A 17,347-nucleotide genomic window follows, 5' to 3' on the forward strand; every position below is an offset into this window, starting at 1 on the left:
GTATCAACCCCCACCCCCACTTTTCATTGCGTGAAAATATTGTGTAATATTTTACATTCGTGGTGGTCGGCTTTATGAACCAAGTAGATGAGTCAATCCCCATTATACCGCGTGTATTATAACAAAATATTGTACAGTTTAGCTACTACGTACAGTAGTACTAGCTGCTCAAATCAAATAATTATTTAACAGAGGCACTACTTTATTATTAAGTGTATTATTATAAACTTATGTAAATTGTGCTGACAACACAAACAATTTAAGGGTTAGTGCCCCGCGGGTTTCACAATATGAATGTGTACCGGTTCACATAGAAATAGAATGCTCTCTCCCGTTAAATAAAAAAAAAAACAGTTTTTAGGTTCCACAGTGGCCTCTTGTAAGTGACCTGAAGATTAAAAAAAAAACGGTTACTTTACTATCATACGTACAGTTTCCTACCTTCCACACTTTCACGTCATCACAAATGCTCGATTTTAGTAATAGAAACAACGAAATATGTATATATATACACTTATACACGAACGGTGTTGTTGAGTAAGGCCCCCGCATACGAAGCGTACAGGCGTAAGCGTGAGCGTGGCGTGAGCGTGGCGTGTTACGTACGAGATGCGTAGAGTTCTGTACGTCTACCATCAGTTTTTACATTGACATATACGCTCACGTCTACGTATCTTACTTTCTATGCATCTCGCTCGTACTCGCATATTAGTGCAAGCGAGATGTACAGAAAGTAAATTACGTAGACGTGAGCGTTATGTCAATCTCAAAACTGATGGTAGAGGCTCTGGGCATCAAGCGTCACGTAAGTGTGATAGTTCAGTTTACATACAAATTCTTCACGCTTCTTCTGTCGTCATGACGGCAGAGACCTCACGCTACGCCACGACTACGCTTCGTGTGCGGACTTGTTTGAACTTGTACGTGCTCGTTGCGCTCTCGTTCTACGCGACGCTCGCGCCAAGCTGACGCGTCGCTCACGCCTGCGCCTCGTGTGCTGAGGGCCTAACAAAAAGCGTTCGACGACCGAATTCACGTTTGCTATCCTTCGTTTGTGTAACTAGCAAGTATGTATCTATATACACAGACCAATGCGTGCTGAGCGCGCTTAGGAAATTATAACCAATTGGTTTATTGATACTATGAATAGTATATAGTTTATAAAAAATGAATTTATTGTAAGTTAGCACAAAGATTTAATATATTTTATTATCACATAGGAATTTTACTTGATATACTAAATAAATACGTATACTTACATACAATTAACTGCATAAAATGCAGTTTTTTTTTATTCTGCCATAATGGCTGCATTGAGCTTAAAAAGTGACCAATATTATGCATTAGTTGCAGATAAATGCCGGCCAGAAATGACATTTTGTTTTGAGTCTTGTTTTTGGTGCAATATGTATTTGGTAGGTATGAGTTGCGACAAAGGGTAATATGAATTACAAAATACTGTACAGTCTTCATCAAATGTAGCGTATCTGAGTATGCGCGAAAGTATCAACCATTTATACTGTGGCATATACTTTTGAGCGCAAACTGTAGAGATTTTGGCACGTTGTTGCATTCGCTACTATGGATGCTAAGTTAGACTTGTATTGCTGAATAGTTAGCATTGCTAGCTATGCAGCAATACAAGTCGCGTAGTACGAGTAGGTATAGGTAGATATTGATGACATGCATTGCGAGACATGCTTAATGGTGACATGTAAGTTTTAGTAGCATATTGTAAATATTTGTTCTGGCCGGCTCGAAATTTGTGGTCTATATCAATTAATTTATGTTATGCGGCCTATTTATACATAGTACATGTTTTGTGTGGGTGCTACGAATTTCTTTGCATTAGGCACACATGCAAAATAACATTTAAACAAAAATATGCCCTCAATCTGTGCCTGATATAACCGTATAAAATATGTACTTTTTGAAAGCTTTGTCGTTTGTTGAATAAAACTTAGTACAAAATGTGACACACTGATTCGACAGGGATGTATAATGTAAGTGAAACCGAAGACTGTTTAAAGCTTGTAGATATTTTGAACCCGAAGTAATTAACTTTGTCTCGAGGAGGGGCCCGTGCCGGAGAATCATAGTGTCAGTGTTGTTATTCCAATTTGGTATAACCCTTACCAAATTCAGCTAGTACCTAATATTTTAAGCTAAGATGTAGGTATATTTTATTAAGGTAACATTTAGATATCATGTTATCACACAACATTGTTGAACATTTTGTCTTATGTAAAAGTGTCACCTATATTCCAAGACTTGAAACTTTAAAGCTGACAATTAGCGACAATGGTTACGTCACACGTACCGCAGCCGAAAATATGTATATTAGAGATTTTACTTAGAATACAGGTAATTACTGTTATATAAGACATACTAAGTGTTGACATGTAAATATAAGTGTTTAAACGTTCATCGACATTACTGTTATAATCTGGGGAATTCACACACATCCAAAGTTGTAGGAATGTCCATCATACGCCTAATTCTTTTATAATAATAAAGCCACTTTCTTCCCTTTATCGTGATTAAGTATCATCCTATGGTATGGTGTCCTGTAGAAAACAGCCCTTCATACTTGTTTGTAATCAAAACCGTCCTATTTGACCACACTCTATATTAGCCTTGTAGTACATACATAGTGTACTAAGTATATATTTTTGTACGTCGCACTGAAAGTCACATGCAATCATATTACAAAGTATTCATTAATTCCATTTCACAATACATATAAGATCCATGTACGTATTTTTGAGTACAAATTTGAATGACCATAATTCATCTTCATTATGGATGTTAATAATTAGGAGTGCATTGCATATACCTACTCGTATGTAAGTGTGATTTGTCTATATGTTGTACACCATAGTTTTACATTTAAACATGTTTAATAAGTTTAAAGCATAATGTTTATCAATATTTTTCCTAGGATTGTGCAGTGTTTGTTGTTTTAGTGTCATACATTTGGATGTGATACTATTTATTTTATTTGACAATGGTTAGTTTGGCCTAGCCTGTGTCACCCTGTGTTTTTAATCAATATATATTTTTTAATTATCATTTTAAATCGATTAAGATTCAACTTAACACTGGCGCGGCAACCGGATGCGGCAACAGTGTGCGAGCGAGATAGCCCTACGCACGTCCATAACGCTGTTTCGCTCGCACGCCGTCACCGCACTCTGTTACGACGCCAGTGTGGTTGATAATAAAACGCTGTTCGACCAGTGAGGATAGGCGAGAAGCAAGAAGTGATGCGCGAATACAGATGTTCAAGTTTCGGAAAGTTTCCAAATAGTTTAAAAATTCTCGAAAATTTCAGGCAATATTTACAAAAAAAAAAAAAATAACGATCCGCATACAATAATATTTCGCAATTTTAGAAATATTTCAACGACACTTCAGTTTGCACGAATATTTCTTCATGTTAGAGGAAGTTCCCACTAGAAAGGTGTACATTTCATCTGTTATATCTACTCACATAGGATCTACATACAGGGTGGTTCATGAGACGTGAGCAGGACCAACACTCTGTAAATGTTAATGGATCGTTTTAGGTATATTTAAAATAACACTTTTTCCGTTTTTTTTTCCTTTTTGCAAAGTAACGGTTAAGTCGATAAAAGTGATAACTCCGAAGAAACCTCTTTTAATCGTTATGTTCGTGTCATTTTACACTTTCCACGAAGCAAAGTATCGGTACTCGTTAATTCAATTCAATTATTTATTTCAAAAGATAACAGTGATCCCATTGTGTTAGTAATACATATTATAAAATAAGGCTTAAAAACTATATTAATAATTAAAAGTTACGACTTAATTAATTTAATTAAACATATCATAATGGGACAACAAACGTGATCAGCAATCATCTTTAGAATGCTGTTTGTGCTATCCCTGGTTCTACGCAGTAATGAGGCCGCTTTCTTGCGTATAATTGCCGCAAAGCCGTCGGTTCGCGCCTCCGCAAACATGGCGGAAGCGCTGCAGAACCTAGGCATAGCTATAGCTGACCCAAAGGCTGCCTGTGTAAAAGGATGAACAAAGTGCCTTAAACAGAGTTATCTTAACCGTTTTTGAACATCTAGCAAACCTTCGGGCTAGCTAAGTCGCCCAAGTTCTCGGTAACAATATGCCCTAGGTATTTATACCTATTGACTCTCTCGAGAGCAGTCCCACAGTCGAACTGGAGGTACATGTGAGGGACATTAGTTACCGGCCTTAAACACCATTATTTCGCTGTTTTTACCGTTATAAATTAAACCGTGTGAGGAAGCATAGGACTCGCATATGGCTACAAGCTTGCGGAGAGCGCCGACCGAGGGCGCCAGCAGCACCATGTCGTCCGCGTAACTGATGTTTAAGCACACGCCATCAACATGGCAGCCGACATGAGTGCTGCTAATCTGCTCGATCAGCGCGTCCACGTACAGGTGAGCTTAGCCCACCTTGTCGTACGCCACACTCAAGCCTATATGACGCCTAGGCGTCACAAACCCGGTTTACCCGAAATCGAAAAAGCCGGAAAAACCGGGTTTACAGCCAATTGCAAAAACCGGGTTTTAACTTTGATAAAACCGGCTTTTTCGAGTTTTTCGATTTTACAGTTTTATATACAAAGTTTAATTATTTTGATGAGCAACAACAACACTTCAGAGATTACTATTATATTTAGAACAATACAACACATTATAAGTACGCACTAATTGTATAAATAAACAGCTTACTATTTTCACTAAATATCCCTTAATTTCCCTATTTCAACGTTGTAGTAGTAACGCTCATTGATCTCCAGTTAAAAATGTTAATTGTATTAATTATAACAAAAGTCAATCAGGCGGGGTAAATGCCGCGTTTTCTTCTTCTTTGTCGTATCATCATGACTGAGAGACGTGAAGAATGTGGACACGTTCACCAGTATATTTTATATTTGCCAAGTTTTGCACATAAATAGGCTGCTTAAGTGCTCCTTGAAGTTGAGGCTTCTATCCAGGATGCTACGGAGATATTTAGGAAGGAAGTTGTGGTGGAGAAGATTGCCCCTGAATTTTACTCTCAGCTCCTTAACTGTTTTGAATGATTCACGGTTATTTTTACTAGACATATATCGACCGTGACCGCCAGGTTACCCGTGAACAAGATGCATGTAACTGCGTCGAAATATCGGGAGCTCGAAAACAATGCAAAAGGTATAATCACGGTCCATATCCCGGTCGATATAAGTCTCAGCTCCTTGTTGGCCAGTTTGTTGCACAGGTGAAAGCAGGACACCTCGGTCTTGGACAACTGGGGCACAAACGCCACCGAGAGAAATAGTCATCTAATAGATATTAGGACCTGGGTCCTTTTCCAGAGTATTTTGTGCCATTTTCAAGCTGTCTTCTTGTGCATATCCTCGTTTCGCTGATTTGAATAATCGTGGTGGCGATGTTGTTGCCATCCATGTTATTTGAAATCACGTGGACCAGGGCAGTAAGAAATGACTGGGCGTATGTTGTAGTTCTGTATTGTTATTGGTGTAATGATTAATGCCGCTACCAAATCAAATCCTGGTATTTTACCTCGTTTAGCCAGTTGGGCATTATCAGCGGTGTGTTTCCAGAAGGAGGACTGTGTCAACACCATTGTCATGTAATATTTTGCTTAAGGCATGCCGTTTGAAAATTGCTTTAAAAACTTTTATTGATGGAATTTAATTTAGTAGGAAAAGGTAATATTAAAGCATTGATCTTAAAAATACTTGCTCATTTTACAAATTAATACGTAAACTCGAAATCACCGAAAAAACCGGAAACCCGGTTTTGCTGTTTCACAAAAACCGAAAAACCGGTTTTCTAAAATACGCACGGTTTTGTGACCCCTAATGACGCCGTAACCTCACCCGCCCACCTCACACGGCTCTCCTGATTGAGATACCAGTACCTGATAAGCTGAATAAACTCTGGTGGTAGCTTAGACTGCTCCAACTTATGCCATAAGATGTCGTATGAAACGAGATCGAAAGCTTGACAGCTCTAAAAAATTGGCCAAGTGCGAGTCGGACTCGCACACGAAGGGTTCCGTACCATTATCTATAAAAACGGTCACCCATCCAAGTACTGACCCCGCCCGACGTTGCTTAACTTCGGGCAAAAATCACGTTTGTTGTATGGGAGCCCCACTTAAATCTTTATTTTATTCTGTTTTTAGTATTTGTTGTTATAGCGGCAACAGAAATACATCATCTGTGAAAATTTCAACTGTGACAGACGGACGGACGGACAGCGGAGTCTTAGTAATAGGGTCCCTTTTTACCCTTTGGGTACGGAACCCTTAAAAACGGGCGTATATAGGCGTCTTTCTGTCTGTGTAGTAGTTGCAGTTTCTGTTGACAGCCCAGGAGGCCGATTTTTGAACTTCGACCGCTCGATTTCGTGTATTTCGTTCAATAATATCTCCACTACTAGGCATTTAAATTCTACTAATAGGATTGAAAACGAGTGGTGAATACCACTAGATTCCCAATTTCTATCGCTCGTATTTCAAAAATTAGCATTTCGCCGTTTTCCACCGATTTTTGAGTGACGAAATCGAACGATCGAAATTCAAAAATCGGCCCCCAGGGCGAAATCCGAACTGGTTGTCGTGCAGTTTGATATGAACAATTAATAATTTAATTTATAAATTAACGGCGATCTCACTAATACTGGTACGACACGATAGCTTATCACAGTCCTACTGAATGTGTAGGGTTGATCCTGCTCACGTCTCCTAAGCGGCGTACTTGTTCAGTGTTCTGAATTCACATATTTTATAGATTATTTTGTTTTCCAATGAATTTGTGCGATGTAAAAAGATTCCATAAATGCCGTCCCGCCGCGATGTTCACGGGTTGGCAGTAATATACCTTACAGTATATCTACAAGTTTCAGTCGTATGATGGAGATTTTGTTTTTAGAATAAGAGATGACTATGTAAATCTGAAATTAACATTATTTTGTAGATGTATTGATAGAATGCACTGTTTATTTCTATGTACTCTTATTATGTTGTTCTGTTAGTTATTGTTTTTATTTATAAGATAACAAGTGTTAGTGTAATTATTCAATTATAATTGAATGTTAAATTAAGTGAAGATATCCATGTTGTTAATTAGTCTCTATGGATGTTGACTTACACCATTTGCTATGCAGTGATAATAAATGATATGATAGTATTTATTATCAGTCTTTTTTATCAAAGTTTTGTATGAATATTAATCTTGCTGAGTAATAATGACAAATCCTTGTTATATATTATTTATTCAAAATTACCAATACAAAACATCAAAAATATTTACAAAAAAAAAACATTTTCTTACTGCTTACAACTACTATAAACAGCAATTAGCACTTGCTTTTGTCGATTTTTCCAAATTTGCCGGTGAACCATTCATGTAATATGGGGTCATCTTCATGGCAGTAGTCACCAGCTAGTTGCACGGGCATACCAGGTCTCCACTCCAGAAGAATACTGATGAGTGGCAATGCTTGTAAATTGTTTAAGGCATTATCACCATGTCTTTGTCTGATTACACTTGCCAAACATCTCTTTACATATGACAGAAAGGCATCCAAGAAGTTAAAACATACATTTGGATTCCAGTATCTCTGAAAATAGTAATGTCCCTTATAAATATTAAAATGAATGTATTATCTCACAACATAAAGCTTCAGTTATATATGGTCTGCGAAGACAGCACCTGGGCGACCTTCTCGGAAAAAAGCTCAAGAAAAAACGAGATAACTCAAAAATGCGCGTTTTCCCAGAGATACAACCTAGCTAGATCGATTTTTCGCTCCCGAAAACCCCCATATAGCAACTTTAATCAAAATCGTTAGAGCCATTTCCAAGATCCCCGAAATATATACAATATATTGCAATTATAAATTATACTTAATATTACATGTTTTCGCTGTACAGTGGAACCTTGATAACTGCAAGGGACATACTAAGTACTTTTGTATTAATAATTTTGGATAAATATTTTGTAGAATAATAAATACTTGATAAGTGATAACATAACATAATATAGGGTAATTCACCAGTATCTGGCCGCCCTAAACTATACTCTAAATCATAATTAGGTTCCAAAAAAAGTAAGACAATGTTGCCACTGCAATAATTTGTTTGTAAAATAGTAAATTCCTTTTTATAAATAAACACTCTAAGATAATTTATTTATTGGTAATTTTACTTCTACGATTTAAAAAAGTACTTTTACTTACTTATTTTTACATAAATACAAGACGCGCTAGTAAAAAGTGGCAACATTGTCATACTTTTTTTGGAATCTAATTATGATTTAGAGTTTAAAAATTAATTCTATTCACCTATAAACAGAATTCATTTTAGTTTAAGGTTTAAATAACTGGCCAGCTCTCAATAACTGGCTACCTTATACTAAAATGAATTCTATTTATAGGTGAATAGAATTCATTTTTGGTTTGGGGTGGCCAGTTACTGGCAAATTACTCTACCTATGAAAACAAGACAAGGTACACTTAGTGGACACGCCCATAGGATTTGATGGATTTTGTTATAAAATATAGCAAAGTAGTTAAGTATGAATCCATGGTGGAAATATACCTGTGACATCCTGGTTAAATCTCTCATTCTGTATGTTTTAAGTTCCTTTACAATGCCAACATCATCCCGAAATCCACAAAGCACAGTATCTATGCCCACAAGGAATGATTGGCACCACCACTTCTTTGTCTTAAATCGCCTGGTAGATAAAAACAAGCTTGTTAAGTGAAAGCCAAAAATTATACTTCTTGTGTCCAATGACAGTTCATTTTTATATGGAGCAGCTGTTATGTTGGTAGACATGTTTTGGAAGCACATCAATTTATTTAGATATGGAATATTGAAGTAATAAAAGTACAGTAAAAACATATTTAAGTATTTAACATTTTTTTTAATTAAGTTGAACTAAAAGAGACTTGAAGGAACTGTCAGAGGCACCATCATTCGCCATGAGAGGTATAGTGTTTACAAAACATTCAAACCTGAAGCTGGCTTCTTGGCGCGGATGCTCCATTTGCTTGCTTGTTTTAAGCTCTACAAATTCCTTGGTAGAGAGATACTGCACAATTGCATCAGCTCCAAATTCTGTTGTCGGTGGTGGTGCAATTTGTCCACTATTACAACAAATCCCATCCATTTCAGCACCATATACTATGCTATGTTGATTTAAATGTGTTTTAAATACTAACGAAAATTCTTCAGTCTCATCAACAGGTATATTTGGATTAGGTTCAGTATCCGGAGTATCTGAAAATATTTATAAAACTTCATAAAAAAACATACTAATTAATCAGTTCACCAACTAAAACCTATAAAGCCCTATATAATTAGTTAAAACTCTGAGAAATAATTAAAAAATTAAAATGACTAACCTGATAACATATACTGCTCGAACTTATACCCCCATGATGTAAATTTCTTTTCTTCCGGGGTCATATTACTTACTCTCTTAATTTTTTCTTCCGTGTCCCTAGCACATAAAAATATATTGCCTTTAAACAGCATTGCAACAATTTTCCATGGTTCTTTATTTTCATAGGGTGTGCAAGCTACACAAGTCATAAGTCCGCGGTAGCAGTAGAATCTTGCATTTTGTAAATTGTTGTCTCTGGGTATATTTAATCTTGCTTCATGTTCCAGGAGAAATTGCAACAAATCGTTCAATTTCACATCTAGACCTTCTGGTTTGTGAATGGCATTTTCTAACTGAACATTTAGATCGAAATTAACTTTTGTATTATGAATTTTTCGAGCATAATATTTCAGGTTTTCTAAACCAATGTAACCAATTACAGTTGGTCGCCCAAAATTAGGAAAATTTCCACCGAATATTTCCGCAGTCACAGGTAGTTCAGGTTGCATAGTTCTCAATTACTGCTTTATTTTTATCGCAATCAATATGAGTGCTTAAATACTACAAAACTCATTAACGTATGCAGTGAAAACTTAGAATTGAATGTTCGTTGTTACGAAAGTGGCAGGAGTACAAGAATATACGTCACTATTTTCTTCGTTAAATTACTTTCATTACAAAATGCATTGTGTTATTTAGTATTTAAATTACATCACAGAATTAAATTTAAGGTTGTTATTTGTTTTCTTGTTTACAAAATGTATGTGAAGCTGTCGCTGTCGCGATAACCATTAAATATTGACAATGACATTGACATTTTGGTCTGACATTTCTCAAGCCCCCTCCACACTCGCGTTCGCAGATTCGCGCACGAGTGTGGAGGGTCCTTGACAATTTCACGCTCACAATCTTAATAGGCGTTTACATTCGCGGCTCGTGGCTCGGCTCGCGGCGCGTCTCGTGGCTCGCCTCGAGCGCGTAAGCCCGTCGAGCTAATGATTACACTCTCGGCTCGTAAGCTCGTCGGGCTAATATATTTTAAATTACTAACTGTACAGCATAAGGTTTATAACCGAATGACAAGCCGAACCCGAGTGTAATGCAAGCGCGCGTCCTGCGCGAGCCCCTTTGCTGTCCTCAAAAAACCGCTCCTCTACGCGAGCCAGGCGAGCGCGAGACGAGCCACGAGCCCACCGCTTACAATCGCGTCTCATGGCGCGGCTCGCGGCTCAGCTCGTGGCTCACGCAAGAATGCAAAAGTGGTAACACACTATCGCACAGCAACGCGACCTTGGTGCGATAGTGTGTTATGGCCTTAATAGTCGTTTACATTCATGCGAGCCACGAGCCGAGACGCGAGTGTAAGCGGGGGGCTCGGCTCGCGTGTAGGAGCGGTTTTTTGGGCATGAATCATGAATCTAGTATATAACTGGATCTGGCATGAGGGGTGGGAAAGTGACCGAACAGGATCGTCTTATGCAAGTCTTATGTATCTTTCAGTAGGAGTAGCAGCGAAAGAGCTATTATTGTTTGTCCTTGTCAGAGTCCCACATTTTATTTGTCCCCCACCGTAAATTTAGTATGGATTATGGTGGGCAACAAATAAATTCGACCAATCATAGTGTCACATTGCTTATGTTTTATCCCTCACGATGGCACGCGTATAAGCGCTTCTATAGGATCTTCTATGATTTAAACGGACCATTAAGCCCTTGCTACACGGTCGCCGACAAGCCTTCTAACCGTCTGACCTTGGTCTGTCCTTGGTCAAATTTTGTTGGTAACAACTGTCTACACGGTCCGGGACGGACCAAGGCCACGCGGTCTAGGGGCTTGTCGGCGACCGTGTAGCAGGGGCTTTAACTTTTTGACATTATTTTGAAATAACGGATGTAAGTGTCGGAAGACTGAAGGGAAGACTATTGTCACTTGTGCTTTGGTGTACAGTAGTTTTTGTGAACTTGGGATTATATTAGCGGCTATTCAGTCGTTTTATGTACATAATGTGTAAAAAATAGAACGTGAAGTTCTCAACGTTGTAAGGTGATCATAAATTAACTTTGTGATGTGGAGATCAAGAAGAAACCGGCAAAACAATAAAAATGGATAAGCCTTTTCATAAGTGTAGGCTTTGCTTGAAACTTGGAGATTTCTGCTCCATATTTGAGCAAGATGAATCCATAAAATTATCAGAAATGGTTATGTCTTTTGCAAACATTCAGGTAAGAAACATAGGAATGAGACTTAATGCAAGTACAATTTTTTCTCATTCAATTTTACACACAGGAATTATTAGCACAGGTGTTGTACAAAAAGATAAACATTTTTGATGCCAATGTCACCGAAATTCTGGTCTTAGATTTAATATTACATAAAATACATTAAATTATGGAAAAGCGGTATAGTTTGGTAAACAGTATGCTTGTTGCAGATTTTTGAAGGAGATGGCTTTTCTGATCGTGTTTGCACAACTTGCATAGAAAACTTGAGCACTGCATACTTGTTTAAACTCCAGTGTGAAAGAATTCATGCACTGTTGCAAAAGCCACAGGGTATGTATTTAGCAAGAGTAGTAATTGGTGATTACAAGTGTAGTGTAAAATTGTTTTCCATCGTATTTCCTCAGAAGCATTTGTATTAGTCATGTTACTTCAGGCAACCTCAGTACTTTTTTTACCAAGACACTGAAATAGCAAGAAAAGTTCATACATTTCCATGAAAATATGATGGAAAATAAGTATGCACTACATCTGTAAAATGTTTTAATGCCTGTGACACACATGTTTTTTCTAATTTTCTGAAAATATTGAAAAGAGGCACCAAATGTAGATAACAATTGTTTGTAACATAAATTCTGTTAATTCTCATTTACAGAAGAAAACTTAGATAAGCCAGGAGTTTTTGAATACAATGACTTTTTGAACAAGGAGTTTCATATACATGCTAAATCCATGGAGGGTGAAAATGTCCAGAATGTCATCAAGGAAGAAACACATGTGGGTACAAGTTTGGATGTTAGTGATGAAACAGACAGTGATGTAGACTCCATCATATGCGTGTACTGTAACCAGTCTCACAGCAATCTGGGAGCACACTCATGCCGCGTAATATGTAGCATTGAGAACAATGAGCTGCAGCGTTCCAGTAGCAGTGAGACTCTGGTGGCAACAGATGTCACTCCGTCAGACACCGCAAGGTTGATTACCACCACTCCGGAAAAACCCTTGCCTCTATTAATCTCCTGTGTCCTCTGTGATGACAAGTTTGACAAATATGAGTCTTATGTCTTACACTTCAACAAGTGTACCCTCAATGTCAAATTGCATCACATAGTTTGCCCCATCTGTCATGAAATTCATACAGATAAGTTGGCATACTTAGAGCACCTGCGGGTTGCTCACTTCAAATGTGACCTTATAATGACTGACACAGACATAGATTGTGTGGACAGAGTCCCTCCAATGTTTGAAAAGACAAGGAAGCCAAAAGCTGTGCGCCGCCAGATAGGTTGGTCTATTGAAGACATATATCAAGAGATTGATTGCAAAAAGATTGAGGAAAATGAGACACCTAATTCAAGTCCCATTAAAGTACTCAATTTAAATGCGTGAGTGTAAACTCTCAAATGTTAGCATGGTGGGGTTCTTTACATGGCTTTTTGACTAACATTTGTATAACATGTAAGATTGAGCTTTTAAAGAATAAGTTTTTAACTTTACTGTTTATGGTGTTTTTCCTTATCTATTAATATGCCAGAACGTGGATCATCATTAGTATGTATTGAGTTCTAATGAATAAATATGTAATTCAAATTCAATACTTACTTTATTTCATTCTTGAGCTCTTACTGGTAAACTGTTCTACATTGTGATAATAAAAACAAGCATGTAGTAGCAAACTAGCCAAGCTAAGTGGGTGAAGTGTTCAAATTACCTCAATGATCTGTAAATGACTAGTTAAAGGAGCTACATTTACAAATCATTTTGAAAACCTTGCTTTGTAACTTTTAGTCCCGAAAAAACATTCAGAGTACTTCTGAAGTAATTCATGGTCCACAAAAAAGCTATGCCGTTACAATAGTACTAGATCTTACAAAAATAAAAGAAGCTAAGCAATTTTTGTTTTATACAGGACTTTTAGCAATCAGAGCACTCCGAAAAAAGTCAGCTTTCGTAAATTCTTTGAAACAAGCAAAGCTAAAACTTCAAATTATCTGCCTTGGCGAAAATATATCCAGAGTTACAGACTGAAGAAAAAAGTGAATAGCTACAGCCCAATCAAGGACAAACTGCAGGCCACTAGCCGCCTGAAGTGCTGGCATGATGAGGTGTCAGGTAAGCGTGGCCAAAGCTGTTTTAATTTGTTTCTTAATTCATATTCATGTAATGGTTTCATGAAAATAAATTACATTTTTCAGATACCGATTATAACTCACCCAGTGGAACTTCTGAGGATTCATGGAAACTGAAGCAGAATTTGATATGTACATGCAATAAAAATGTATTTATGTTGTCAGAATTTATACATGTAAGTATACATTACAGTCAACGTCAACTATATGTTTACATTTTTCGGAGTAAGGTGCAAAAAGTGTAAACGTACAGTAAGATGCAGAGATAACTGTCGATTGACGATGATGCGGGGGGAGGGGGGGGGGGGTCTGCATAGAAAATTGTTAGCAAGGCGGTCGTCACAGTCAGTTATCTCTGCAGCTTACCGTACACTGACAATGTCTACAACATAACATAGGTTAGGGGTCCCTAATTCATATAAAACAGCTATCCTCCGCCAATTCAGTGGTGTACTTAAAACCCCAAACCTTTATGATTATGCCTTTATGAGTTTTATTTCAGACCCAAACAGTACACACATCCTATGGCTACCTTTGGTCCGCATTAGATCAGCTTGATGGTACACATACCATGACGTTGCATTGTGACTAAAATTACATAAATATGATCCGAGCTCAATTGGAAACCGGGAAATGCACCAAATTTAATTTCTAAGATTTAGTTACACTGACAAACAACAGGACAAGTAAATTTAACTAAAAAGTTAAAATTATTGCAGGACCGCGATCGGATCGTCGCCATGATAAACGAGCTCGGCGGGGTGGTGGCCGAGAACACCAAGATGGAGATGCTGGCGACGCACTTCATAGCCGTACTGCCGAACGACACGTTCACGGGGATGATGGTGTGCGCCCTGTCCACGGGGAAATGGCTGCTACACATCAACTTCATATACGATAGCTTCCGATCCAAGAGGTTTTTGAACGTATGTATACTTGTACAATACTGGGGTACTGATTCCAGGGGCGTATTTTGAAATTTGGCGCCCCAGGCCAATACGTTTCGCCGCCCCAGAAGTCAAGGAAGAAGAACAAAATGCAATCAATGTATCCTTTAATCTTTTGCAAAAGCCTTGAGGCTTGCCCTATTTATCTCTTACCCGGATGTTACCCGGACTCTTGCAGTACTGTCTTGACCATAAGGGCACACGGGGCCCGTGCCCAGGGCCCCCATCCTCAGGGGGCCCCGAAGGACAGACAGTAACTGTATATTTGATTACCCATAATAAATAGAAGATCATAGTAGAAAAATGTTAGTTTAATTCGCTTTCTTTACTTTCCAAAAGGGCCCCAAATTCTTATATGCCCATGGGCCCCAGCATCTGTGGCTTAGAGTGTGGCTGCACTAGAATAATCAGGGGAAAAGTGATTAAACCGAATAAAATTATATGGCAGAGGTCAGGGGTTAAAACCACTAAGTACTCGCAATCTTTATGTTTATATTCAGTTGTGAAAAATATTTTGTTGTGGTGACGCTATCTATTGCAATGTAGTTTATTGTTTATTATATTTAGCTGCAGCTAGCTCTTCCTAAAATTGTTATCGAAAAGACAGCAAACGATAAATATGTAGCTAAAACTATTTCGCGTCTAATAAAGTTCTTGCATTGGTAATTGTGTTTTTCAGGAAAACATGTATGAATGGATGAAACATCCCAAAATTCTCGAGATCGACAACACAAGCGTCGAAGTGGCTAAGGCAGCTGTGTACTGGCACTTGGAGTTGCAGGCGCTAAGCGCCAAGTACCCGTTCGAGGGCAAGCAAATTGTACTAATCATGAAGAAGAAGTATAGACAATACTATCAGATGATATTCAAAACGTTGAAGGCAAAACCAATTACGTATGATCCGAGGTTAGTATGATGGTTATGATATGATACATATGTATTTACTTATACATATCAGCTTATATAAAAAAATGTACCGCAACGCGACATACTCTGCATTGAGAAACAAAGTTTGCCATCTTTTAACCCTTTAGAGATCGCAAGTTAAAAACGAAATATCGTACTGCGCATTCTCTGTTTGATGTATGACTCGCATATAATTTATCAACGACTTAGCGTCAAAAGCCCTATGGGGCTCCATAAACCCGCTTTCGTCAATGGAAACATCGGTAATTTGCAGAACTCCAGGCAGTTGCTGCACCGCCGACTATTGCTTCGTCGACATGAAGGTGATCCAGCGAGTGAAGCTCCGCTTCTTCGCGCGCCACAACGTTCCCGTCTTCCCCTACCAGTACATCCTGGTGTACTTGTTGAGCCGCGGCCACGTCGCCGACGAGCACAAGTACTTGCTCCAGGAGTATCAGAGGATCCAGTCGGAGGACACGGTCGACTTATTCAATAATACTTGCTAAGTTTTTTTGTTAATATACCTAAAGGTATCTGAAGACTTTGTTAGTCAATATAGTTTCTATTGTACGTATTTAGGTTTTAATTTGGCTGCTGTTGTCACTATTAATAGATAATGATAATATATGACGCGCGCATAGCCTACTACGAGTAGCATACGCCCTTGTGGGCTTCCATATTAGGTATATAAGAAATATTTTTTTGCCATTTATATTTACTTATTTAGAGGTTATTACTACTATGACATAAGAGAGGACATTTATATTCTTATATACTTTATTATGAAAAATATTAAATAGAAATGAAATAAAATGTAATATTGTTAGAAACGTGTTTAATTTAAAAAAAGGTTTTATTTACAACGCTTGTTGAATGCGGACGACGGGGTCTGTGTATCGCTCTGTTTGAGCGGGGCACCGACAGGTTGCTGCTTGCTGTCGTTCTCGCGGGCGGCAAGTGGTGGCGGATTCGGAGGACCCTTGCGCGTCCGTTTGATCTATAATGTGTTACTATGTATGCCTGGTAAAACCACTGGTGATTTTTTAATGAACTAAAGTCCATCTAAGCTAACTCTGCACGTATTTACCTGCGACAGTGTGAACAGGCCTCTGTTAATTTCATATTTGAACGGTGCAAGTGCAGAGTTAGTATAGATAGACGGCCTCAACCGAACAAGGAAGGCGGTAGATCGAATGGATTGTAGTTAGTACAAATGGAACTTAATGAAAATCTGTATCAGACAAAGCGAAACTATCTATTTTTAGGTTAGTCTATAGTTCGTTTTTTTAGCATTAGAAAAAAGGTAAACAATCTTGATGTGTCTTTTAATTGAAAAACACGTTTTAAAATAAGTCATGGCAAATATGTGACAATTATGAATCTAATACGATCAAGATCATTTATATTCTTCTGTTTTCATAAATAATAGTTGGTAATAGTTACTGATTTTTAAAAAAGCGTTTTTCATTTAATAAAAGTCGTCAAGATCGCTTACCTTCTTTCTAATGCTAAAAAAATGAACTACATATAAGTATATCGTACCTACCCTTGTGAATATTATCCAAACTGCTCCAATGGCCAGAATAGTGCCCACCATTCCCCAGATCTGGTCCGAGGTTGGGAAGGGCTGGGCCGCATCCATGCTCTCCACAGTACCATCGTCGTATTGCCGAAAATTTTCTACCTTGGAGTTATCATTATCACCACAACTGCAACCTAAAACGGAGAAAA

The 17,347-nt window shown here is 38.0% G+C and overlaps 2 protein-coding genes and 1 long non-coding RNA gene across 3 annotated transcripts; 2 read left to right on the forward strand and 1 right to left on the reverse strand.

The window, feature by feature from the left end:
- Window positions 1-2: 2 nt before the first annotated feature.
- LOC134804438 (uncharacterized) lies at window positions 3-7,212 on the forward strand. Its single transcript, XR_010146126.1, has 2 exons — window positions 3-532; window positions 1,003-7,212. It is a non-coding gene; the product is annotated as an uncharacterized LOC134804438 (long non-coding RNA).
- On the reverse strand, window positions 6,965-10,155 carry LOC134804429 (decapping and exoribonuclease protein-like). Its single transcript, XM_063777469.1, has 4 exons — window positions 9,432-10,155; window positions 9,042-9,306; window positions 8,620-8,758; window positions 6,965-7,640 (listed from the first exon to the last, which is right to left on the reverse strand). Exons 1-4 carry the CDS (start codon window positions 9,919-9,921, stop codon window positions 7,377-7,379), a joined length of 1,158 nt encoding a protein of 385 aa, XP_063633539.1. The 5' UTR covers window positions 9,922-10,155; the 3' UTR covers window positions 6,965-7,376.
- A 1,323-nt stretch (window positions 10,156-11,478) lies between these two features.
- Window positions 11,479-16,139, forward strand: LOC134804421 (uncharacterized). The gene is made up of 8 exons (XM_063777462.1): window positions 11,479-11,634; window positions 11,844-11,964; window positions 12,287-13,019; window positions 13,544-13,746; window positions 13,830-13,939; window positions 14,483-14,689; window positions 15,390-15,616; window positions 15,891-16,139. Exons 1-8 carry the CDS (start codon window positions 11,515-11,517, stop codon window positions 16,120-16,122), a joined length of 1,953 nt encoding a protein of 650 aa, XP_063633532.1. The 5' UTR covers window positions 11,479-11,514; the 3' UTR covers window positions 16,123-16,139.
- Window positions 16,140-17,347: the final 1,208 nt, after the last annotated feature.

The sequence above is a fragment of the Cydia splendana genome, chromosome Z (assembly GCF_910591565.1).
Source record: "Cydia splendana chromosome Z, ilCydSple1.2, whole genome shotgun sequence".
In the NCBI taxonomy this organism is placed as follows: Eukaryota; Metazoa; Arthropoda; class Insecta; order Lepidoptera; family Tortricidae; genus Cydia; species Cydia splendana.